We start from the raw sequence: 26,044 nt of genomic DNA on the forward strand, positions 1-26,044 counted from the left end.
GCACCACTTCTGGCCGCTTTCTGTATATGTGGTGCTGAGGAATCGAACCCAGGGCCTCATGTATACGAGGCGAGCACTCTCGCCACTAGGCCATATTCCCAGCCCCAGGAATTTTTTTTTTTTTTTTTTTTTTTTTTTGCCAGTCCTGGGCCTTGGACTCAGGGCCTGAGCACTGTCCCTGGTTTCTTCCAGCTCAAGGCTAGCACTCTGCCACTTGAGCCACAGCGCCGCTTCTGGCCGTTTTCTGTATATGTGGTGCTGGGGAATCGAACCTAGGGCCTCGTGTATCCAAGACAGGCACTCTTGCCACTAGGCTATATCCCCAGCCCCGGAATTTTTTTTTTTAATGAGGAAAAAGTATTAAAAAGATGACAAGGAATAGGAAATGTTAAATTTTTGCCTTTTCAATTTTTGCCTTTTTCTTAATGCTAAGTACAAATTTACCTACTAAAGAAAAAAAAATATCCTAAGGGGAAAATGACTTCCTTTTTATTTTTTTTATTTTTCCTTTTTTTTTTCCGGTGCCTTTCCAGGGGCTTGAAATCAGGCCAGGGTGCTGCTGTTCCTGAGTTATTTTGCTCAAGCTGGCACTTTACACTTGAGCCACACCTCTACTTCAGATTTTGGAGTTAAACTGGAGATAAGAGTCTCATAGACTTTCCTGCCCTGGCTAGCTACAGTCTTCAGATCTCAGCCTCATGAGTACCTAGGATAACAGCCATAAGCCGCCAGCACCTGATTCTTTTGTTTTTACTTTCTTTTGTTTTACTTTTCAGTAAATACTTGCTTTCATGTAGTTTAACGAAGTAACTATATTTTAACTTGGATAACCATTTTTCCCAAAAGCTGCTCTTACTCTGGCTGGGAGATTGCTCTTCCGGGGCTTCTGGATCACAATGTGGACCTGAAGAAGTATGAAGAAATCCCTTATGGTAATGCTCCCATCTTTGAGTTTCTAAGAAAAGAAAAAATGCATTGATTGAAGCATTCAAGATAAGTGTACTTTGAGTATAACCCTCATTTGTTTCTAAATAGTTCAAACTAATTTTCACATACTTATGCAAATATTGGGGAATGAGATCACACATGAGCAGATTTTATCCAAGAGTATTAATATTATCTTAACTGAGACAGGACGCTCCCCATGCAGCCCAAACTGGCCCTGGACTTTATGTGACACCATGCCTACCTCTAGGATTCGTTTCTAAGGTTTTTCAGTCATGAAGTTTACAAAACTTAAAACATGTCTTTTATTATTTGTTTCCATTTGCTATGGTCTGGCTCTTCGTCTCATCCAAGACTCACGTTGAATCTTAATCTTGGAAGTCATTTGGAGGTAGAGCCTTTGGGGAGGTAACCAGGATTAGAAGAGGTCATAAAGTTGGGGCTCATATGACTGCATTAGTGGTTACCTAAGAAACGAGATGGAAGCTGGGCGCCGGTGGCTCACACCTGTCATCCTAGCTACTCAGGAGACTGAGATTTGAGGACCAGGGTTCAAAGCCAGGCTAGGCAGGAAAGTCTGTGCGTCTCTTATCTCTAATTAACTAGCTAGAGCGCTAGCCTTGAGCTGAAAAGCTCAGGGACAGCGCCCAGGCCCTTGAGCAAAAAGAAGCCAGGGACAGTGCTCAGGCCCTGAGTCCAAGGCCCAGGACTGGCCAAAAAAAAAAAAAAAAAAAAAAAAAAAAAAAATCCAAAGTAGCACTGAAGCTCAAGTGGTTAAAGTGCTGGCCTTGAGCATAAGGATCCCCCAACAGTGCCCAGGCACTGGGCACCAGAAGCTCTGGGACCAGAAAAAAAAAAACTGCTATGCTGAATCCTTAATAAAGAAAATTATTCTTCTGCATATGAAATACTTTACGTATTTTTAAAAATTAAATGGGGCAATGGTTGTCTCTTCTTCAGCCTTGCCCTTTGAACCATCCAGCTGGAGCCCATAGTTTCCCTTACCACTTTCCCCACTGATAAATAACAGCCAAGAAAATTAGTGCATTAAAAGTGATGAATACTTTTCACATACCTCCCTCAAGCTCTCTTCACAAATAGTGTCACTGAGAAATTGTGATTCCATTTGACTGTTGCGGTTTGCTAAAAGTAAAGCAAATTCATGTGAAAAACATGTCAAAACCCAATTGTTAGCTTGATTTTTCTTATCTTTCAGATTTGTGTGTTGCTCATGATGTTTCGGGAAGATAGTCATTTAGCAAGACAAGTTGATTACAGTTTTAGCACATCATTCAGTGTTTCTCCACTGATTACAAGTTTCTGAACAACCAAAACATTCTATTTCTCTATAGTAAAACATTTCTCAATTCATTAAAATGACTATGGATTAGGCTGATATAACACTCGGATATTTTCTAAACAAAAACGCATTTATTATTAGTCAAGAATTAAGGGGGGCTGGGGATATAGCCTAGTGGCAAGAGTGCCTGCCTCGGATACACGAGGCCCTAGGTTTGATTCCCCAGCACCACATATACAGAAAACCGCCAGAAGCGGCGCTGTGGCTCAAGTGGCAGAGTGCTAGCCTTGAGCGGGAAGAAGCCAGGGACAGTGCTCAGGCCCTGAGTCCAAGGCCCAGGACTGGCCAAAAAAAAAAAAAAAAAAAAGAATTAAGGGGGCTGGGAATATGGCCTAGTGGCAACGGTGCTTGCCTCGTATACCTGAAGCCCTGGGTTCGATTCCCCAGCACCACATATATAGAAAACAGCCAGAAGTGGCGCTGTGGCTCAAGTGGCAGAGTGCTAGCCTTGAGCAAAAAGAAGCCAGGGACAGTGCTCAGGCCCTGAGTCCAAGCCCAGGACTGGCCAAAAAAAAAAAAAAAAAGAATTCAGATAACTGCTATTAGACTTCATAAAAATCTTACTGCTGAAGTCCAGAGAGGTCCCATCCGCCTTGACTGAATCCAGAGAGCTGCTGCAGCTAGACGGGGTCCTGCTTGGGCTTTTTGCCAGAACACTGTTAACATGCTTATCTATGTCCTCTTCAGTGTGGGAGTCAAAAGCCTAAAATTGGTAGAGAAACACTGTTAAAATAATCAAGTCATGATACTGTGTACTCGTGATGGTTGTTTGTTAACACCCACAAAAACACTACGTCAAACATACAATTTATCTATGAGGATGTCTCAGAGGGCCCAGGACAGGAAGCAGCCTGAGGAGAGTACCCTCTCCACTGTCTCATTCACTGGAGGTACCCAGGGGTTATCTCAGCCTGGGTTAATGTCTCGGTTGCCAACAGGAAAAAAAAAAAAACCACCTTACTGTCACGATGAACTGAGTATCAAAGGTCAGGAGAGAAGCAAAACCATCCTCCAATGTGCCAGTCAAGACATGCCAGAAGCTGGCTACCAGTGGCCCATGCCTATAACCCTAACCACTCGGGCGGTTGAGAAATGAGGATCAAAATTCAGAGCCAAGACTGGGTAGAAATGAGGCCCCGCCCCTCATCTCCAATTAGCCAGCAAAACGCTGGCAAGGCGGCTGTGGCTCAAGTCTTGGCCTCGAGTGTTAGCCCTGAGGAAAAAAGTGCAAGCCCCAGTATTGCCACAAGAAAAAAAAACAAAGCTGAAATACATTCCTTTCCTCAAGACCGAGCAATCTGCAGTTGGAAGTATGGTTAGTTAGTAGAGCATGAACCAATGAGCAAAAGCTTCAAGTACCAAGTTTGAATCCGTCTCAGACAAAAAAGAAAAAAGAAAACAAAAAACCCCCAGCAGCTTACCTCCTGATCCTGTGTAGTATCCCCCAGCATAATGTCGTGTTTTCTGATTTTTTTCTCATTTGCAACAGCATCTCCTTCTTGTACCCAGGTTCTTTTGTGGCTAATATCGGTTTCCTCCATTCTGTTGTCAGATGGTAAAGTTGCTTTTTGGTCAGTTTCAATCAAAGTATTTTCTTCAATCTCTATGCTAATAGAGTCTGAGGAGTTAATCTCACCAGGATATATAGGGAGATTTTCCTCATTTATATACTGAGATGGACTTAGGTTCATTTTAGATGCAACAGACGCAGTACCTAAATCCTTGGTAGAGACTGGCAGAATTTCTAAGCGATTTAAATCAGTTGACTCTGCTGGAATCTGCTCAGGGTCATCTATACCGGTGACACTACAATTTCTCTTGTTTGGCAATCTGGGCAAAAAGATTCCCAAAGAACATCTCCTCATTTTATCTCTACCAGCTGTCTTTAATGGCACAGACATACTTTCAGGTCCATTAAGAGATTTCTTTTCTTCATTTCTATTATCTTCAGCATCATTGGAGATAATGTTATCTATTTCCTTACTTTGTACCATACTCTTATTATTGTATCCTGTATTTCCTAATTCAAGTACTTGTTCTGGAGTAGATGGCACCTGAACAGTTTGGAGATCTACAAATCCTTCAGTTTTCCCATGCAAATTTTTCAGACCTTGTTTCCAATTATCACTGGGTCCACAAACAACAGCTCCTGGGCCACTTGTAAAATCCACATGTATTCTATCTGTACTATCTATATGACAGCTTTCAACTTGGGCTCCTTTTACTCCGTAGGCCTGGTCTGCAATTTTCCCCATGACCACCTCATCGCTATCAGCTCTGGGGAACTTGGCAAATTCCATTTCACTTTGAGGAGGGATAAAGGTTTTCATCTGAGGCTTTTGCTCAGCCAGCTCTTGTTTTTTAGTGATTTCTTGAACGCAGCTATTATCCTCAGTACTGTTTTCTTCACTTGCTATTCCAAATGCAGGGTATTCTGGAAGTGTTTTCTCTGTGGCTTGACAGTCAATGAAAACAGTATGGGACTTGGTAACTTCCAGATCGTCCTGATTATCTGCAAACATTGTGGTCTTTTCCATAGGTCTAATAATTCTTTCATTAGAAGAGACCCTTTCACATTCTAAGGCAGCAGTGTGACTTGTAGTGATTTCCATTTCATCTTGCCCACAAGCATACCAAATAGTTTTAGAAGTTCCTGGCAAAGGCATCCAATTAGAGTCCTCTCTACCATCCAGGGTGCCTCTGTTGTTTATTTCTGCCCTAGAGCTCTGGGTGATAACCGTATCATTTTTATCATCCTCTGAAAAGGCAATGGTGTGATCATTTTTTAACCTAAGGCTTTTTCTTCTCTGAGTTTTGCCTGACTGAAATTCATTTGGAAATCCAGGCTTTTGTACATCTTTCACATTTTTCCAACTGGTTAATTTAGACACTTCCAGGTCATCCTCAGGCATTAATGTCCCACATTCCCCTCCAGGATGGTGACGAGAGTACTCTTCTGGGTCTGCTAGCTGCCTACCTTTCTTTGCTGCCGGATGGTTGCTGTCACCATTTTCTAAGCAGAAAACATTCTTTTCAGCAAGAGATGTCACTCCTGCAATTCCCAGACTTTTCCTTTTGGGTAGTCCAAACTTGGGCCTGTCTGGAGGTAAAGTCTTCTCCTCTGCATGGTAGTCAATGAAAACAGTGTGGGACTTGGTCATCTCTAGCTCGTCGTGATTCTCTACAAATATTGTGGTCTTTTCCACAGGTCTAATCATTTTTTCATTTGATGAGACCCTTTCACATTCTAAGGCAACAGTGTGACTTGTGGTGATTTCCATTTCATCCTGCCCACAAGCATACAAAATAGTTTTAGAAGTTCCTGCCACAGGCATCAAATTGGAGTCACACTTATCTAATAAAGACCTATGGCTTATATCAACTGTACAACCCTTGGTGATCTCCATATCATTTTCCACACCCTCTGAAAACACAATAGTCTTATCAATTTTTAGTTTACTAACGTTTACGTTTGTCCTTCCACAAACTTTGATATTTTGCTTTGCCATCAGAAATTCAGGTTTCTGTACACTTTTGTCCTCTAACACACCAAAGGTATCATTAGGTAAAAACACTCCGGTTTTTTCTATAGGACTTTTGCCGCGGCTTTTTCCTTTTGCAGCTATGGGTCTGTTTACTGTTGTGACCTGGCCGTTGCTCTGTTCTAAAGTACTCCTACTAAGGTCCTGTACTTCAGAAGGAGCAAATTTAATGACAACAGTGTGGCTCCTGGTTAGATCCATAGTCTGCTCCTCCTCTGAACCAATAACTGCCTTGTCATGATAAGAGACATGTGTGGGGTCATCTAAATCTCTCCTCAGCAACTCAGGTACTTTAGAACTCTGGCCTGGTACAGATTTTGCTATGTGACTACTCACACCAGTATTGCAATTTTTCATGGCAGAGTGTCCAGATGGGCAATCAGATGACAAAAATGACTTTCTGGGAGAAAATGAAGGCTGCTCCCTTGAAACGGTATTTCCATTATTTCTTAGTGCTACTTGTTTATCCAGACCTGTACCAGAGTAGGCTACATTACAGTTCAAATAATCAGCTGTCAGGAGAGAATCACTAGGAAGATAAGGTGAAACCTTCAAAATCTGACGTTTTTCTTTGACCTGAATACCATTTAGGTTATTTTCAGGTATCAGGTTTGGTTGTTCGGATGGTTGGATATTTTTTAACATTTTCCCCCATTTATCTGGAGGACTTTTGTTACAAGAATAAGATTTAGTGATACTCTCTGGTGCTGGGATGTAAGATGCAAGAGGAGCTTGACTTAAGTTAGTTGTGTGACTTTCAGTCAAATCCCTATCTACCTCTTCTAAGAGTGGAGTCTTTTTGTCAGTCAAATGAAGAGATAAAGAATTTGTCAGGCTATGTTGTAATCTTGCCTTAGATACTTGAGGAAGTGGCTGACAATTTACATTCCTTTCCACATCTTCTGCCACATTTGTATGATTTTGGAGAATCACTGCTTCCTCAGCTATTGGTGCAGATGTGACAGGCACATCTGTTTTATCTTGCTTAAAAATCTGATTATCGATTACAACTGTGTGACTCTTGGTAATGTCCATACCATCCTCTCCTGAATAAAATGTTTTCTCTGCAAGAACAGAGTTGGCATCATGTCCTTGAGAATAATTACCAGCAGGCTCCAGCAGACTTTTCTCCTCTCTCATGCTTGAGAGACACTTGGTCAGTTCCATGGCATCATTACAACTAGAATAAAAAAAAGTCTTATAACCTTCAACAACAGCTGGACTACAACATACAGATTCTGAGTTCATGGCCATTGTTTTGGCATGTTGATTAGAAGTCCCTGTGACTGCGGGAGTTTCTGACTCTATAATGGGACTACAATGTGTTTTATGTTGAGGGTTTAGGGAAGAGTCTTGAAAAGTAGAATTTTGTTTAGTCTTACGGACTGCTGACTTTTCTGCAGTCTCAGTTCCGCCAACTGCTTCAACATCCTTTGTGATATTGTGAGTTTGAGTTTCCATTTTGGATAAATTACTTGCTGAGGGTAAAACCTGCAGGGTATAATTAGATGTCAGGTCCATACAGTCATTTTCATAAGTTGTAATGTCCTGCTTGAATCCCACTAAGTTGGCCTCACTGGATGGGGGAAATAAAGTATGAATATTGGCTGTATGGCACTGGGTGAAATCCATTCCATCATCTTGTTCTCTGAAGATTCTAGTAATATTAATACTGTTATCATTTACATTGAGAGATGCATGCATTTGATGAATAGAAGAGGCACTATTTGATTGTTTGGAATAAACAGGTATTTCAAAATTTTCTTTATCAGGGCTTGCAGGACAAGCATTATTCTTTCGTGTTTTCAATCTTTGTATCAAGTCACTGGAATTTATTTTTTTTTCTTGAGTGGAGTGTTGATCCATGGGAATTTTTAATTCTTTTTTCATTCTCACATTATCTTTGTGGCACTTTAGTTTAGTCAGGAAGGATGCAGTATCTATCTTGGTGGAATTTTTACTTTTGGTACAATCTAAAAGGCCTTCGGTAATCATCACGGTGTGACTTGCCGTCAGATCCATTTGATTTTCATCGGAAAAGATGACTGTCTGGTCCTTAGCGTTTTTGTTTTCATGGCTGGGATCTATAACTGAAAACTGTAATGCAAGGAAATATAAGAGATCAGACCTAATGTAAGTTTTTTTTTTTTTTTTTTTTTTTTTTTTTTTTTGCCAGTCCTGGGCCTTGGACTCAGGGCCTGAGCACTGTCCCTGGCTTCTTTTTGCTCAAGGCTAGCACTCTCACTTGAGCCACAGTGCCACTTCCGGCTTTTTCTATATATGTGGTGCTGAGGAATCGAACCCAGAGCTTCATGTATACAAGGCAAGCACTCTACCACTAGGCCATATTCCCAGCCCCTAATGTAAGTTCTTTTATGGCAAAAAAAAAAAAAAAAATTTACAAAGAAGAGAAAATAGTTATTATCACATCTCAAATATGACTATGTTTCTTTAATAAAAAATTTGGCACTGTACCAGGTGCCGGTGGCTGACGCCTGTCCTGTCCTCCTGGCTACTCAGGAGGCTGAGATCTGAGGGTTGCCGTTCAAAGCCAACAAGGGCAGGAAAGCCCGTCAGACTCTTACCGGAAGTGTCACAGTGGCTCAAGTAGTAGAAAGGTATGAGTATATGATGGCTAATTTATAATAGAATTTGTGTATTTGTGCCATGGTAGTTTTATTTGTAAGGAAGTAGTCTAATTCCTGCATATTCAAAATAAGATGTGTATATGGTTTTGGGGTTCTTTTTTTAATTGGCCATGGGGTTTGAACTCAGGGCCTGGGCACTGTCCCTAAGGTTTTCACTCAATGCTAGCCACAGCTCCATTTCTGGTTTTCTGATGATTAACTGAAGATAAGAGTTGCATGGACTTTCCTGCCCAGGCTGGCTTTCAACTATGATCCTCAGACCTCAGCCTCCTCAGTAGCACCGGGCCTTTGTGTATGTTGTTTTTGTGGTTTATTTATTGTTGTTGTTGTTGCTTTTTTGTGCCAGTCCTGGGGCTTGAACTCAGGGTCTGGGCACTATCTATGAGTTTTGCTCAAGGCTAGTACTTTACCACTTGAGCCATAGTGACACGTCTGGCTTTTTCTATTTATGTGGTACTAAGGAATTGAACCTAGGGCTTCATGCATGCTAGGCAAGCACTCTACCACTAGGCCACATTCCCACCCTGGGTTGAAGTATAATGAAAATCTGAGATGATTCTCATTCATAGTCATTAAAATTTGTGAAGTTCTAGTATCCTACTCTATGCCACTTAATTTTGGTACATGTCCCTAAATCATGCTAGACAGGGAAGTTGAATTTTTTTTTCCTTTGGTCGGTCACAGGGCTTGAACTCTAGGTCTGGGCACTGTCCCTGAGCTTTTCAGCTCAAGAGCTGAAAGAGCCACAGCACCACAACGAACTTGAATTTTTGGACTGTGGAGAAAAATGAAAATATGAAGACACTGGCATGAAATCATACCTCTCTTTGTTGCATTTGAGTCTGAATGGGAGCACAAAGCAATGTGTTCATACCTATTGAGAAAAAAAGAATGTAGAAAGAAAATATATTAAATGAATTAGAAGGATACAAATATTAAATGTAATAGTAGCCTAAGTTAAAATAGTGAGGACTTGAGCCAAAGTAGAAATAATAAGAGGTTAAGTAACAGACTTGCAAGGTATTTAGGTTACAATAGACAGAAAGTAAGGGCTAATGGGTATGGGAAGGAAGGAGGAGTTCAAAATGATTGTTTTTTTGCCTGTCCTGGAGCTTAAACCAAGGGCCTATGTGAGGTCCTAAGCCTCTTTTGCTCAGGCAGAGCTTTATCACTTGAGCTATAGTGCCACTTCATGCCTTTTCTGTAGTTTACTGGAGATAAGAATCTCAAAGACTTTTCTGCCCAGGCTGGCTTCAAATCACTCCTCAGATTTCAGCCTCCTGAGTTAGGATTACAGGCAGCTGGAGCCACCAGTGCTTGGCTTTCAAAGGATTCTTTGATGCTTCAGTTAAATAAATAACTGAATAAGTAGAAGTCTAAGAAAGAGAAAACAGGAATGACAGTAGAGAAAACAGTATATCCATGAAATTTTAAAGAAAAAACGTGTATGAAGAAAGCTCTTTATTTTTGCATGGTTCCGACTCATGATATTTATCAAGAAATCTATAGGAAAATTATTCTGGCTTGGTTGGTGGATCACACCTGTACTAGCTACTCAGGAGGTTCAGGTCTGAGGATCGTGGTTCACAGCCAGCCCAGGCAGGAAAGGAACTCTGATCTCCAATCAACCACCAGAAAATTGGAAGTGGCACTGTGGATTAAGTAGTAGAGAACTAGCCTTGAGCTGAAGAGCTCATCAAGTACAACCCCCAGGCCCAGAGTTCAAGCCCCATGACCAACAAAGAAAAGAAAAAGAAAGAAAAAAAGTATTCTGGTTGTACTCACCAGTAATCTCACAATATTTGTCATCTGAATTCCTATTCCTAAAAATTAAAAGGCATTTTTATAATCTGTATTCCAAACAATTATCAAGAATCACAGAAACTTAGACTAGGGAAGATAAAAGATGTCCATAGAATGAGTAAAATTTATAGACTCCTTTAAGAAAAGACTACCTCAAGAAAAATGAACCAAGCATTTTTTCACTTATTAAAAAAATTACTCTTGTACATAGATATTCTGCATCCCTCACTTGAAATCTGGACCTTTTGGAGTGTGGTACCCAGAAAGCCTTACATTTTAGAGCATTTTGGATTTTCTACATTAGGTGCTCAGCCAGTTACGTCTATACAAATATCTCAGAATCTGAAAAACTATAAAGTCTAAAACACTTCTTCTCCCAAGCATTTGGATAAAACACTCGTTATATCAGTATTACAAAAACAAATAATTATATGAAAAAATGTGCTATTTCTTGTTTCAAACTAATATATTATTTTAAGAATCTAAGTCATGCACCAGTGGTTCCTGCTTATAATCCTAGTTATTAAAAAGGTTGAGACAGGGGCTGGGGATATAGCCTAGTGGCAGGAGTGCCTGCCTCGGATACACGAGGCCCTAGGTTCGATTCCCCAGCACCACATATACAGAAAACGGCCAGAAGCGGCGCTGTGGCTCAAGTGGCAGAGTGCTAGCCTTGAGCGGGAAGAAGCCAGGGACAGTGCTCAGGCCCTGAGTCCAAGGCCCAGGACTGGCAAAAAAAAAAAAGGTTGAGACATAAGGATCATGATTTGAAGCCAGGCTGGGCAGTAAAGCTTGTGAGACTCTTATCTCCAATTAACTACCAAAAAAGCCTGAAACGGTGCTGTGGCTCAAGTGGTAGAGTGCTAATCTTGAGCAAAAGAGCTCAGGGAAAGCACTCAGACCCAGAGTTCAAGCCCCAGGACCAACAAAAGAAAAAAAATAAAAACCTATATTCAAGGGGGGGACAGAAGGGTAAGTAATCTAGGGGATGAAGCTGATCAAAGCGCACCGCACATGCACATGTGCATATACATATACATACATGCATACAGCATGTATGGCAATTATCACAATGAAACTACTCTATAAGATTAATATATGCTAATAAAAAGCAGAAAAGGATAGATTGAGAATGTGGCTTAGTGGCAGAGTGCTTGCCTAGCAAGCATGAGGCTCTGAGTTTGATTCTTCAGTACCACATACACAGAAAAGGCTAAAGTGGTGTTGTGGATCAAACGGTAAAGTGCTAGCCATGAGCAAAACAAGCTCAGGGACAGTGCCCAGGCCTTGAGTTCCATGCCCCAGGACTGGCCAACAAAAACAAGAGAGGAAAAAAAGAACTGATATATGAAGCATAGTGTTTTAGCACTATTAAAATTATAAACTGTATAATATACATATTTATTGGCTGTAACAATATACATGCTAAATTCCACAAAGAACTTATTCCTTCAATTAAGTATTTCACAAAAGAGATACAAAAATAAGAAACAAAATAATATTAAGCTGGGTGCAGGTGGCTCACACCTATAATCCTAGCTGTTCAAGAGGCTGAGCTCTGAGCATCAAGGTCAGAAGCCAGCCCATGTATGAAAGCCTATGAGACTCTTATCTCTAATTAACCACCAAAAAACGGAAGTGGCACTGTGGTTCAAAGTGGTAGAGTGCTGGCCTTGAGCAAAAGAGCTCAGGGAGAATGCCCAGGCTGAGTTCAAGCCTCATGATCAACAGCAACAAAGAACATTAACTTTAAAAGATTACCAGGAACAACCTTTTTTTTTTTTTGGGGGGGGGAGGTGGTGGAATACTGGGAATTGGATTCATAGCTTTGTTTATGCTAGACAAGTACCACTTAAGCTATGACTTCAGCTTTAAATAAACAACTTTCAAATTTGAATTATGTTCCTTACTTACTGTATAGGTAGAACATTTTCTCCTGCTTCTGTATCGAAAAATAAAGAAAGTTGTTAAAGGACACATTGAATAGTACTAGAAACTACATAAAGACTATTAATAAGGGCTGGGGATATAGCCTAGTGGCAAGAGTGCCTGCCTCGGATACATGAGGCCCTAGGTTCGATTCCCCAGCACCACATATACAGAAAACCGCCGGAAGGGGCGCTGTGGCTCAAGTGGCAGAGTGCTAGCCTTGAGCGGGAAGAAGCCAGGGACAGTGCTCAGGCCCTGAGTCCAAGGCCCAGGACTGGCCAAAAAAAAAAAAAAGACTATTAATAACAAGATTTAAAAAAAAAAGTGACTCAAGACTCAGGTGTAAAAGAAAAAAAATGACTCAGGTGTAGTTTCTTTTTGTGTGTGGGGAGGAGGGTGATGAGGGGCGATAGGTTTCTACTGTGTTGCCAAGGCTGGCCTTGAACTTGAGACCTCCTGCCTCGGCCCCAGAAGTAACTAGTATTCTAAGTGTAGTTCAATTGAAGAATAAACTCGGGGCTTTTTGCTTGCTAGGCAGGTGCTCTCAACAACCAATAGGAACTTACTGTATGTCCTGACTAAACACTGTCCTGGACAGTGATCCTGCCATTTCTGCTTGACAATGACCATGAGCTGACAGTATGCACCATAATAGCCAACTATTGGTTGAAATGGATTCTCAAGAACCTATTTGCTGGGCTGGAAATATGGCTTAGAGGTACAGTACTCGCCTTGCACGTATGGGTTCAAATTCCTCAGCCCACATAAACAGAAAAGGCCAGAAGTGGCACTGTGGCTCAAGTGGCAGAGTGCTAGCCTTGAGAAAAAAGAAGCCAGGGACAGTGCTCAGGCCCTGAGTCCAAGCCCCAGGACTGGCAAAAAAATAAAATAAAGGGGCTGGGGATATGGCCTAGTGGCAAGAGTGCTTGCCTTGTATACATGAGGCCCTGGGTTCAATTCCCCAGCACCACATATACAGAAAACGGCCAGAAGTGGCGCTGTGGCTCAAGTGGCAGAGTGCTAGCCTTGAGCAAAGAGAAGCCAAGGACAGTGCTCAGGCCCTGAGTCCAAGCCCCAGGACTGGCCAAAATAAATAAATAAATAAATAAAATAAAATAAAAAAAATTAGGCAGATAAACACATCATATCATTTTTCTGGTTGGAACCCACAATAAAGTGTTAAGGAAACAGATTACCGGGAACTTGAATATTATATTTACCTGCAATTTCTGACTTTCTCACTGTTTTCATATGAGACTCGGTCTGGAATACCCTAAAAAACAAAGATTGTTGAAAATCTTCAATTTTTAATTACAATTTTTTGGTCTTCATGCATAACTGCTTTTGGACAGGTTAAGATAGGTAATAAAAGGCAAACCTTAGCAGAAAAAGCTGGGCCAGGCACCAGTGGCTCACACCTGTAATCCTAGCTACTCAGGAGGCTGAAAGCTAAGGATGACAGTTTGAAACCAGCCTGGTCACATAAATCCAAGAGCCTAACCTCCAATTAACTACCAAAAAGCCAGAAATGGAGATGTGGCTCAAGTACCTCCAATTAACTACCAAAAAGCCAGAAATGGAGATGTGGCTCAAGTACTTTATCACTAGCCTTGAGCAAATATAGTAAGAAAAAGCAGAGTCCTTACTCTCTGCTTCCTGGTTGCCTGTTCTACACCCTTCTGCTGTGATGCTGTGCCTCAACCCAGGCCCAGAAACAATGGGACCAGACCGCATGGACTGCAACCTCCAACCATGAGTCAAGATAAATCCTCTTCCCTTTGAAAAAATAAACACAAAAATGATGGGAAGGGGGCTGGGAGTGTGGCTTAGTGGTCAAGTGCTTGCCTAGGATGCATGAAGCCCTGGGTTCTATTCCTCAGTATCAAACACAGAAAAAGCCAGAAGTGGCGCGGTGGCTCAAGTGGGGGAGAGCTAGCCTTGAGCAAAAGCAGCTCAGGGACAGTGCGCAGGCTGAGTTCAAACCCCAGAACTGGAAAAACAAAGGGGGGGGGGGCCCACAGGAGTGTTCTGGCTCTGAGTTCAAGCCCTACTGCAGGCACAAACAACAACAAGAAAAAGAAAGCAATTTACCTCTCTGAAGAAAACAAAGCAGCCAGGTGGCTGGTGGCTCGCACCTATAATCTGGAGGCTGAGATCTGAGGATCAAGGTTTGAAGCTAGCCCATACAGGAAAATTTGTGAGACTTATCTCCAATTAATCACTAGAAAACCAGAAGTGGAGCTGTGGGTTCAAAGTGGTAGAGTGCTAGCTTTCAGTGAAAAAGCTCAGGAACAGCACCCAAGCCCTGAGTTCAAATCCCACAATGGACAAAAAGAAAAAGAAAGCAGAAACATAAGACTTCAAGGAAGAAATTATAAGATAGCAAGAAATGAAACACATAGGTAAGTTAAGAAAGAAACAGAAGAAAAAAAATTATAGCCATTGTAGAATGAAGACAAAACTGAAAGGAGAAGCCAGGCTCCATGTTTGTTAGTTACTCAGGAGGCTATGGTCTGGAAGATAGCAATTTGAGGCCAGCTCACGTAGAAAAATTCTCTAAACTCCATCTCCAAAATGCAAAAGAAAGCTTAGGCATGGCTCAAGTGGTAGAGTACCTACTAAACAAGCATGAGGCCCTAAGTTCAAACCCTAGTCCTGCTAAACAAAACAAACCAACTGACAGGGGTATGCATTTAATAGGAAATAGGTAATAGATTTAACCCCATATGTCTAACTTTTATTTCCCTAATTTCTTTTTCTAGTTTTGTTGATTAAAATCTCCAATACAAAAGTGGTGCTGTGGCTCAAAGTGGTAGAGCACTAGTCTTGAATGAAAAAGCTCAGGGACAGTGCCCAGGCCATGAGTTCAAGCCCCATGACTAACAAAAAAATAAATAAATAACAAAATAAAATCTCCAACATGATGTTAAATAACAGTAGGAACAGATGTGGGGGCATACTCTTTCTGTTTAAACACATTTGAATAAGAATCATTTAAATAATAATTCTCTAATGTTTATGTTTACTTAAAACAGATTATTCATATCAGTATCAAAATATTTGATTTGACACAGAAAAAGAAAGCATTTCCTGTAACATTTTATCATTGCATCTTTAACTTACTTGATAGTATCTGCAAAGCTGACTCGACGAGAGCTTTTCCTATTTCTCAAAGTATTGGATTCCTAAAAGGAGAGAACAGTATGGTTGGATTCTCAGTGCAGCTGCTGTGAATTAGGTCTCCAGGGTATGAGAGACAGACAGAGATCAGGTCTTATTCAGAATTACAATTCCCCTCAAATATCCCAATGTTCCCATTAGATTAATATTCCCATTACGAACTTAATGAACATGAATATGATTTTCCAGACTTTTTTTTTTAAGTGCTATGGAACCCTGGCCTCACAGGAACAATTTTGAATGGGAGATGAAATAAGCATACTAACACAAAAAACATGTAACAAAAAAGACTGGAGACAAAATAAGAGATATGTTGATCATTACAGTGACAATTAATTACACTGTTGCTGATTACATTGATCTTGTTACACTTATAATTCTAGTAAGTCTACTTTTATAGCATTTGATTTTGAAATTGGGGCTTTACACGTTATACAAACACTCTATCACTTGAGATCCAAAATGAGTGATTACTTAGAATATAGGGTCTCCAAAATCATTAAAAATGCATTGACCTGGGCTTGGGATGTGGATTAGTAGTAGCGTGCTTTGCCTAGCATGCAGAAATCCCTGGGTTCGATTCCTCAGCACCACATAAACAGAAAAAGCCAGAAATGGTGCTGTGGCTCAACTGGTAGAGTGCTAGACTACAGCAAAAAGAAGTGAGGAACAGTGCTTAAGCCTTGAGTTCAAGCCCTGTGACTGGCAGAAAAAGAAAGAAAGAAAAGCATTGACTCAATGAACTAAAAAAAAAAAAGCCAGTGATGTATCAGATACAGTAATACAAAAAAAAAAAAAAAGATAAAAGTTTCTGACCTTTCTGATTTCTCAATTAAAAATGGACAGAAATAAAGGGTTATGGGATGATTTTCTGAGAAATAGTATCAAAGCTGGGTGTTGAAGGACAAATAGGAATTAAAGAAAACTGTAGATTGATGAAGCACCCATGATAAAACATTAATTGTAGTACTATGGTGATGAATATAGGAGCATTCAATGTAATATCTTTTTTCTTTTTCTGTCAGTCATGGGGCTTGAACTCAGGGCCTGGGCACTAGCCCTGAGCTTTTTAGCTCCAGGCTAGTACTCTAACACTTTGAGCCAGAACTCCACCTCCTGTGTTCTGGTGGCTAACTTGGAGATACAGTCTCACAGATGTTCCTTCCCCATGCTGGCACCAAACCGTGATCCTCAGACCTCAGCCTCCTGAGTGCGAGACACCAGCACTGGGCTCACTATAAGATTATTTCTTCCACATAATTTTTGGTATATTTGAAAAAAAATCAATGAAAAGTCACACATAAGAATGAGGTTCCAGGGGCTGGGGATACGGCCTAGTGGCAAGAGTGCTCGCCTCCCATACATGAAGCCCTAGGTTCGATTCCCCAGCACCACATATACAGAAAACGGCCAGAAGGGGCGCTGTGGCTCAAGTGGCAGAGTGCTAGCCTTGAGCAAAAAGAAGCCAGGGACAGTGCTCAGGCCCTGAGTCCAAGCCCCAGGACTGGCCAAAAATAAATAAATAAATAAAAATAAAAATATCACTGAAGAAAGTAAATCAGCCAGGAGCTGGTGGCTCAATACCTGTAATCCTCAGGAGGCTGAGATCTGAAGAGTTCAGTTCAAAGGCTGGGCAGAAAAGTCCCAGAAAAGTCACCGTGAAACTCTTTATCTCCAATTAACCACTCAAAAGCCAGAAGTGGAGCTCAAAGTGGTAGAGTGCTACTAGCCTTGAGCCTTGCTGTCCTGGGACAGCAGCCCAGGACCCAAGTTCACCCAAGTTCAAGACCTACAACCACCAAAAAAAAAAAAAGTAACTCAGTCTTTTTTGGGGAATGGGATTTATGAGGGCTAATAGAGGGTAAACAGAACATTGAATAATGTTGAAATTGTTTTACAGAGGGAGATGAAGACAAGGGAAAGTAATAGAGGGCATGGGTTTGATAGTGATACGTTGCATGTACATATGGAAACGTCACAATGAAAACCCTCTTGTACAACTAAGGTACAAGATAAGCTAGTAAATAAAATAAGTAACAAAATAGTCATGGAAAATTATAATCTATAAAGCATTTGCACTACGAGACACTAACCTGAACTATTTCATTCCCACTTCTGAGATCCTGAAGAGGACTCCTTGGAGGTTTCAAAATCTAGAGGTAATAGGTAGAATTAATCAAGAAAATTAATTGTTATTAACAACCTGTTTATTTCCAGTTATAAACAAAGTGAACAGCTAAAATTTCCATAACAATGTCTTAAACTCCTCAAAGTTATATTGCTCCGTGTAAAAAGTTAAAAGTTTAAATACTTAATTATCTATTTCTTTTCCCAGTCCACAATCCCAAATTTTTATTTTGTAGAAGCTCATCTCATATGCTCTAGTAATGATTGGCTCAGAAATGAGAACTTAATCCTAAGAGGATCAAAGCACCACCATGATTCAATTCAGAGTCCTCTATTTTTTTCCCTTGAGGAAATGGATATTCCCCAAATAGAGCTGGAATATCTGAAAGTAAGAAGAGCAAGGTGTACAAAGGAATCACAAGGAGAGAGAGTCTGCCTGCTAGCAAAAATAGTACAAGAGAAGCAATCAAAATAAAAAAAGAGAATGGAAATCCTAGTAGGGTAACACTGTTGGATTCCCTGGTCAGTGAGTTTCGCCTATAGCCATCTTCAGACTTTTCAGTTTTATAACTCAATGTACCTTTTGTGTTTAATCAGTTTGAGTTGGATTTCTGTGCCTTGATTACAGGTGCATGTCAAAAGACTTGGCAAATTTGTCTGTTGAGACAGAGAATCATTCGACAGCCAAGGCTGCCTTACACTTAAAACTTTCTTGCCTCAGACTCCTAAGAGCTGAGATTACACGTGTATGCCATTATGCCAGTCCAGCAAATATATCTTTAAACTGCAAAATATTTTAAATGTGGGCCAGGAAAATGGCCTAGTGGTAAAGTGGTCGCCTAGTATATATGAAGCCCTGGGTTCGATTCCTCAGCACCACATATACAGAAAATGGCCAGAATGGGTGCTGTGGCTCAAGTGGCAGAGTGCTAGCCTTGAGCAAAAAAGGAAGCCAGGGACAGTGCTCAGGCCCTGAGTTCAAGTCCCAGGACTGGCAAAAAAAAAAATATATATATATATATATATTTAAATGTATTTTTAAACGTTTGCAATAAGCCACGTGTAATTTATGTAAAATAAAATTCATTAAATTAGCAACATAAAACTGTCACAATGGGCTGGGAATATGGCCAAGTGGCAAAAGTGCTTGCCTCGTATACATGAAGCCCTGGGTTGGATTCCCTAACACCACATATACAGAAAATGGCCAGAAGTGGCGCTGTGGCTCAAGTGGCAGAGTGCTAGCCTTGAGCAAACAGAAGCCAGGGACAGTGCTCAGGCCCTGAGTTCAAGCTCCAAGACTGGCAAAACAAAAAAAAACCTGTCACAATGAAACCTATTATTCTGTATAATACATACTAATAAAAATTCATTAAAATAAAATTTGTAGAGCATTAATTTTAATTAATTGCGCAATTAGGTTAAATTTTTTTTATTCTAAGAACAAGAAGCCAGTGGGGATGGGAAGGTAACATCACAGTTAAAATTACTGCAGCATAGAGATAGTCAATAAAATATACCAATTATTAGTTTAAGAGTTTCTTACTGAGGAATGACGTCTTCTCACAGGTTTCTCCATCTTGTCTCTGGAAAAAGGAGAAATTACGTATAGGTAAGTAAAAGACTGATTTCCAGAAGCTCACGTCCCACCACTCCTCACATGCTTTTAAACATGCCATCACTTTGACTTAGCACTCTGGCTACAAAAATTCAAGTTATAGTATGAGACTTAAAATTCATACACGAAGCCCTGGGTTCGGTTCCTCAGCACGACATAAAGCCAGAAGGGGCGCTGTGTCTCAAGTGGCAGAGTGCCAGCCTTGAGCAAAAAGAAGCCAGGGACAGTGCTCAGGCCCTGTCTGAGCAAAAAAAAAAAAAAAAAAAAAAAAGGCAAATGTGGAGTTGTAGCTCATATGGTAGAGCATAAGTCTTGAGCAAAAAACTTTGCAGACTGTGCCCAGGTCCTGAGTGCAAGCCCCACAACAACAACAACAAAAAGATACAGGGCTGGGAATAGGGCCTAGTGGTAGAGTGCTTGCCTCGCATACATGTAGCCCTGGGTTCGATTCCTCAGCACCACATATATAGAAAAAGCCACAAGTGGAGCTGTGGCTCAAGTGGCAGAGTGCCAGCCTTGAGCAAAAAGAAGCCAGGGACAGTGCTCAGGCCATGAGTCCAAGGACTGGCAAAAAAAAAAAAAAAAAAAAAAAAAGCGCTGCTCAAAAAGATATATTAGGTGGAGCATAGGAACATGAGGAGGGTGAGCAAATGCAAATGATTATGTTCAATGTACTCTATGTAAAAATAAACCATATAACTTGAGGATATGATAGAAGGGGAAGATAGAGCAGGACAAAGGAAGGGATGACACTGACCAAGAACCCTCGTACTCATAACCTGACTTATGGGATTATAACCCCTTTGTACAACTACACCATCATCATAAGAATGATGATGATATTGATGATATAGTGGCCGGTTGTTACCTGTAGCTCAGGCCTGAAATCCTAGCTGCTGAGGAGGCTGAGATCTGAAGATATTGATTTGAAGTCAGACCAGGCTTCAGAATTGGTTATTGCCAATTAACTACCAAAAAGCAGTAAGTGGGGCTATGACTGGAGGGCTAGAACGCAAGCTTTGAGCAAACACGAGCAAACACACACACACACACACAAAAAAAAAAAAAAAAAAAAAAAAAAAAACTAAGGGAGAAGGGTGCTGGTGGCTCACACCTGTAATCCTAGCTTACTGAGGAGGGTGAGATCTGAGGATTGAGGTTCAAAGCCAGCCCAGGCAGGAAAGTCCTGAGACTGTTAGCTCCAATTAACCACAAAAAGCTGGAAGTGGTAGAGCATTAGACCTGAGCAAAAGGAGCTCAAGGACAACACTCAGGCCCTGAGTTCAAGCCCCAGGACTGACACAAAAGACAAAGAAAGCCACCAGGTAGTGTGGAGACTATAATGACCCCAAGAGCTCCTGCCTGGTCTAACACACCCTAATAAGAGAGCAGAACATTGTTATTTGCTGAATGAACTTACTTTTCTTCATTAGCCGCTGAAGATACTCCATCCATGTTTGAAGAAAACTTTTTCTGTAACAAATACACAATATCAAAAAATAGTAAAGAAAAAGGAAGAGAAATCACAATCTATGAAGCAATTAGGAATACAGTTATGCCTTTGGGGTTACTTTGCAAGAGAAGGCAAAAATAGCCATGAAAAAATCATCACATTATGACCTCTAAAACATGGGCTGTATAAGAAATCCTAAACTTCTGTGTGGTAACTAATAATCCTGAAAGCTGGGACCAGTGGCTTACTCCTATAATCCCAGCTACTCGGGAGGCTGAGATCCAGGGATCAGGGTTTGAAGCCAGCCTATGCAGGAAAGCCTGAGACTCATCTCCAATGACCCACCAGAAAAAAACGGAAGTGGCACTGTGACTCAAAGTGGTACAGCGCTAGCCTTGAGCAAAAAGAGCTCAAGGACAGCAGCCGGGCCCTCAGTTCCTGCCTGGTGACCTATAGAAAACAAACAAAAGAACAAAAAACTTACAAGAAAACCAACTCCTGGAAGATTCTCATTCCTAAGTAATTAGAAACTGTGACTCAATTATTATTACCATTTCTACCATAACATTAATAAACTCTTACAAATGTTGGTCATACTTTTAGTAACAAGTAGAAAAAAATAGGCACCTAAAAGAAACACATCTTATTTTACATACTTTTGTCACATATAAAAAAAGCCAACTGGAGAACACTATTTCATAATAAATCTGAACTTCAAACCAAAGTCAGTTTGTTTTGTATTTCATCTTTTACATTGTCTTCCTCATGAATTAGCAAACCTTGCTGTTCCTAGGGACACAAGGATCTTTCCTAAACAATGCATTTATATTTGCTATTTTCTTTTGGCAAGGAAAGAAAGTACTGTTGGTAGCACTGTATACGTCTCCTCTGTAGATTACAACCAATGCTAAATTTAAAATCTGGTATACAAGTTAATTATTCCTATTATCTTCTCAAACTACCCTTGTCTCAACAGTAGACAATCCAAACAGGACGGGTCTGTCTTATATTGACTGCCACAGCCTTAGCAGTGCTTTGTAAAAATAAGCTCAGCAAATATTTGCTGAATGTGTAATATTTTTTATTTTTCTATTTTTTTTATTTTTTGCCAGTGCTGGGGCTTTGACTCAGGGCCTGAGCACTGTCCCTGGCTTCTTTTTGCTCGAGGCTAGCACTTGAGCCACAGCGCCACTTCTGGCTTTTTTCTAGATATGTGGTGCTGAGGAATCGAACCCAGGGCTGCATGTTGAGGAGGCGAGCACTCTACCACTAGGGCATATCCCCAGCCCACTGAATGTGTAATTTAAAAATAATTATTATTTAAATTTAGGTGGTAGAGAGTGTTTAGCATGCATGAAGCCATGGGTTCAATCCCCAGAACTACAAGTAAAAATAAAGTTACATTTATGACTACTAACCTGCATACTTGTCTCCTTTGAGAATATTTTCAAACTTAATACCCATATTCAACATTCACATGCAAAAATACTAAATACTGTCAACTAAAGGTCACCTAAACATTCTTTGAAAGTGACAGAATCATCCCTGCCCAATCTATAGACTTAACCTATCCCTATTTGCTGAGATTCAATGTTTAATGAATTCTGCCCTCTTAATATTTTATCAATTACATAAATGTACGGTCCCCCCCCCCCGCAAAAAAAAGAAATGAGACTCAGGGCTGGGGCTATGGCCCAGTGGCAAGAGTACTTGTCTCGTATACATGAGGCCCTGGGTTCAATTCCCCAGTACCACACATGCAGAAAATGGCCAGAAGTTGTGCTGTGGCTCAAGTGGCAGAGTACTAGCCTTGAGCAAAAAGAAGCCAGGGACAGTGCTCAGTCCCTGAGTCTAACCCCCGGACTGGCCAAAAAAAAAAAAAAAAAAAGAAATGAGACTCCCAACTATCATTAAGCCTTATTTATAAAATGCTGCCATGGTTAAGTTTTTGAAACACATAGCCACTCTCAACATCTTTCAGGCACTGTGTGAACTACTAGCTCAAAATAGTACTTATATGCATTCCATTCATTTTAGGGTTTGTTTTTTTGGTTGTTGATTTTTTGTCAGTAGTGGGGCTTGAATTCTGGACTGGGGTGCTATCCCTGAGATCAAGGCTAAAGCTCTACACTTGAGCCACAATGACACTTCCATTCATTTTAATAACATCATTATGAACCAAAATATTTGGCAATTGGTATGAATATAAACAAGTCCTTTTTAAAAAAAAACCAAAATGGTACAGGAACTGAAGGTGATTCCAAAGTTTGAGAAGTATGTGCAATGTTCCAGAGGCACACACAATCAATTACTAATTGGGATTAAGAAAAAAGTAAATAGGGTCTGGGAATATGACCTAGTGGTAGAGTGCTTGCCTAGCATACATGAAGCCCTGGGTTTGATTCCTCAGCACCACATATATAGAAAAAGCCAGAAGTGGCGCTGTGGCTGAAGGGGTAGAATGTTAGCCTTGAGCAAAAAGAAGCCAGGGACAGTGCTCAGGCCCTGAGTTCAAGCCCTAGGACTGAGGGGAAAAAAAAAAGTAAATATACTGTCTTTTACTTAAGTTTATGCTTGTATTTACCAACTGACTATGAAGTTATTAGAACTTAAATAATCATTAAGTTCGACCTACTACTTAGTAAATGAAACTTTTAAGTATTTGCTTTGGTGTAAGGGTGTCAACGGAGCCAATGAAGGCTAGGAGCCACCAACCTGAATAATCCAGAGGTCTGACAACCACCACTGGACCAAGTCAGCCCTGGAACACTTTTTACCTTGTTTTCTTTTCTGTGCCAGTCCTGGGGCTTGAACTCAGGGCACTGCCCCTGAGCTTCACTCTGCTCAAGGCTCTACCAATTGAGCCAAAATGCCACTTCTGGCTTTTTCTGAGTTCACTGGAGATGAGTCTCACAGACTTTCTTGCCCTGGCTAGCTTCAAATCGCAATCCTCAGATCTCAGCCTCTTGAGTAGTTAGGATTACAGGCGTGAACTATCAGCACCTGGCAATTTTTACATTTTTAATAGGCTATTGCAAACAACAACAAAATAAAGAATACATAATAGGGAACATGACAGTAGCTTTTTGGCTTGCAAAGCCTGACTTGACCCCCTCCTGACTTTACACTAACAGAATCTAGAATGAGTATTTTTCCACAATGTCCAATAATATACGTGCTGTCCAATACAGTAGCCATTTGCTCTATTTCTTTGCATTAATTAAAATGAAGTTTAAAACTCAATCCTTTGGTGACTGTAGCAACATTTCAGGAGCTCATGAATATGGTACTGGACAGTGCACAGATATAAAACATTATGATCATCACAGAAAGTTCTATTGGAAAGAAATATCACACCATTATATTATGCACTGAAAATACCTAGTACCTCAAACACATCATTAACATTCCAAACACTTTATATACATACATATATATTTATGTGTTTGGACACATATAATAAAACTTAACATTCTTTGGTGACCATAGCCATAGTTGAGGAGCTCATTCATGGATACGGTGTTGGACAATGCACAGATACGAAACATTATGATCAGCACAGAAAGTTCTATTGCAAAGAACTACCATATCATTGGGCACCAACGGCTATCTAGTCTCCAAGTGTTCTAAATACGGGGACATATGTTTATTTGTCAGCTTGTAAACATTTTCAGCCACTCACATGGCTGGAGAAATTATATGGCTTTGAACCTAGACGTTAATTACCAAAATCTTACACCCTAGCTGCTCTATCTATAAACCATGGCCTCTAATGGAATACCATCTCCTCCATGAGGTCTACCTTACTCTCTACTCCTTTCGGTGCTACCTCACCTCTTCAGAGTATCTGATAACCCTTTACATTCTTCTATGACATTTATCTGTACATGTTAAATTATCTCCCTTTCTGGATTCTTTGGTGAGCGCTTCGCCTGGTCCAGTGCAATCCACACGGTTTCCATCTTAGTACCTAGAATGTCTGCGTTCATCTTCATCCTTTATCCTGCTGATGTCAAATGAAACTATCGTCACGATGGCCAATAATTCTGGTTTGTTTGTTTGTTTTCCGTTGTGAATTCTAGCTATTCGATAAACAGCAAGGAAAGGGCGCTTTCACGCCGGGCCCCCGCCGCGGGACACGGGGAGGGGGATGAAGGGAGCGGCTGCCCGCGGCCGTGGGCCCGCGGGGGTGAGAGAAACCGATGCCACGGGGATGCGGACGACGGGACGGGGCGACCCCGGGGCGACCCCCTCTCCCCCCACACACACACACCCCGCTGTCACCTGGCTCGCGACCCCCGAACAGCCGCGGCGCCCGGGTTCCTCAGGCAGGGCCGAAGTGGGAGGGAGGGAGGGAGGGAGGGAGGGCGGGGGCGGCGGGCTGGCCCGGGCTCCCGGGAGGAAGGGGCCGGGCTGCGGCGGGCAGCGGCGGGCGCCTCCGGTCCGGACGGGGTCGGTCCGGCTGCCGGGGCGCCGCCCCCCGCACACCTCCCACCGTGGGCCTCTCCGAGCGCGCAGACACCGCCCCCCCCCCGCCCCGGACCCCGGACCCCGGACCCCGGGGCCCACTCTTACCCGCCGGGCCCCCGGGCCGGCGCGCACCACGGAGCAGACGTCACCTCTGGGCGCCGCGCGAAGCCGCCGCAAAGTTTTCAAATCTAACCGCCCGGAGGGCGCGCATGCGCAGCGGGCCCTCCTCCCCGGCCCCGCCCCTCGGGCGCCCCGGCCCCGCCCCTCGGGCGCCCCGGCCCCGCCCCTCGGGCGCCCCGGCCCCGCCCCTCGGGCGCCCCGGCCCCGCCCCTCGGGCGCCCCGGCCCCGCCCCTCGGGCGCCCCGGCCCCGCCCCCCGGGCGCCCCCGCGAGGCCGGCCTCGTCTCTGCGTGTCCCTGTGCCCGCTCCCGTGACGGTTGTAATCGCTTTCGCGTCTGTCTGGCTTGCGGCGGGGACTCCTCCGGTCCTCTCCCGTGGGTGGGGGGGGCCTCCTCTCCCCGTAGGAACGGCCATCTTCTTCCGATTCGTCGGCGGCCGGCGCCGTCGCACGTTGGCTTCCGTACAAAATGGCGGCTCCCATCGGCGTTGCGTCACAGCCCCCTGGTGTCACTCCCTATAGCTGCCAGGAACGAGTAGGCTTCTGGGACGAGGTGGCCGAGTGGTTAAGGCGATGGACTGCTAATCCATTGTGCTCTGCACGCGTGGGTTCGAATCCCATCCTCGTCGGGCTGCGCATATTTTTTTCGCCTGCAGCACACGGAAGACTGGTATCCAAACACAAAGGTATTTGTAGCTGCTTGGTGAATATCAATTTATTTGTGGAGCTGAAATGGCAGTTTCTTCATTTGCGATTCACGAGTCCGTTTAGTGTCACACCAGGGTGCCTGCTTTGAGAAGTCGTTTTGTCAGATTTTTTTGCAGAGCTCCTAAGTCAAGGATTAAGATACTT

General features: G+C 42.2%; 1 protein-coding gene and 1 non-coding gene across 3 annotated transcripts in view; one reads left to right on the forward strand and one right to left on the reverse strand.

Annotated features, from left to right (window-relative positions):
- The window catches only part of Knl1 (kinetochore scaffold 1), a 38,756-nt gene extending 17,921 nt beyond the window's left edge, over positions 1 to 20,835 (reverse strand). The window contains exons 1-12 of one of the 2 annotated variants that reach the window (XM_048332438.1): positions 20,573 to 20,835; positions 19,081 to 19,120; positions 17,501 to 17,560; positions 15,351 to 15,412; positions 13,448 to 13,500; positions 12,213 to 12,240; positions 10,281 to 10,318; positions 9,317 to 9,369; positions 3,727 to 7,944; positions 2,870 to 3,008; positions 2,021 to 2,088; positions 857 to 955 (exon numbers count right to left, since the gene is read on the reverse strand). In XM_048332438.1, coding sequence (XP_048188395.1) covers positions 857 to 955; positions 2,021 to 2,088; positions 2,870 to 3,008; positions 3,727 to 7,944; positions 9,317 to 9,369; positions 10,281 to 10,318; positions 12,213 to 12,240; positions 13,448 to 13,500; positions 15,351 to 15,412; positions 17,501 to 17,560; positions 19,081 to 19,120; positions 20,573 to 20,607 — 4,893 coding nt within the window. In that variant the 5' untranslated portion in view covers positions 20,608 to 20,835. Of the gene's footprint in view, positions 1 to 856; positions 956 to 2,020; positions 2,089 to 2,869; positions 3,009 to 3,726; positions 7,945 to 9,316; positions 9,370 to 10,280; positions 10,319 to 12,212; positions 12,248 to 13,447; positions 13,501 to 15,350; positions 15,413 to 17,500; positions 17,561 to 19,080; positions 19,121 to 20,572 lie in introns of both variants that reach the window. The other variant, XM_048332437.1, reaches the window with a different exon arrangement.
- A 4,904-nt stretch (positions 20,836 to 25,739) lies between these two features.
- Trnas-gcu lies at positions 25,740 to 25,821 on the forward strand. Its single transcript has one exon. It is a non-coding gene; the product is annotated as a tRNA-Ser (tRNA).
- Positions 25,822 to 26,044: the final 223 nt, after the last annotated feature.

This window comes from Perognathus longimembris, chromosome 23, assembly GCF_023159225.1.
Source record: "Perognathus longimembris pacificus isolate PPM17 chromosome 23, ASM2315922v1, whole genome shotgun sequence".
In the NCBI taxonomy this organism is placed as follows: Eukaryota; Metazoa; Chordata; class Mammalia; order Rodentia; family Heteromyidae; genus Perognathus; species Perognathus longimembris.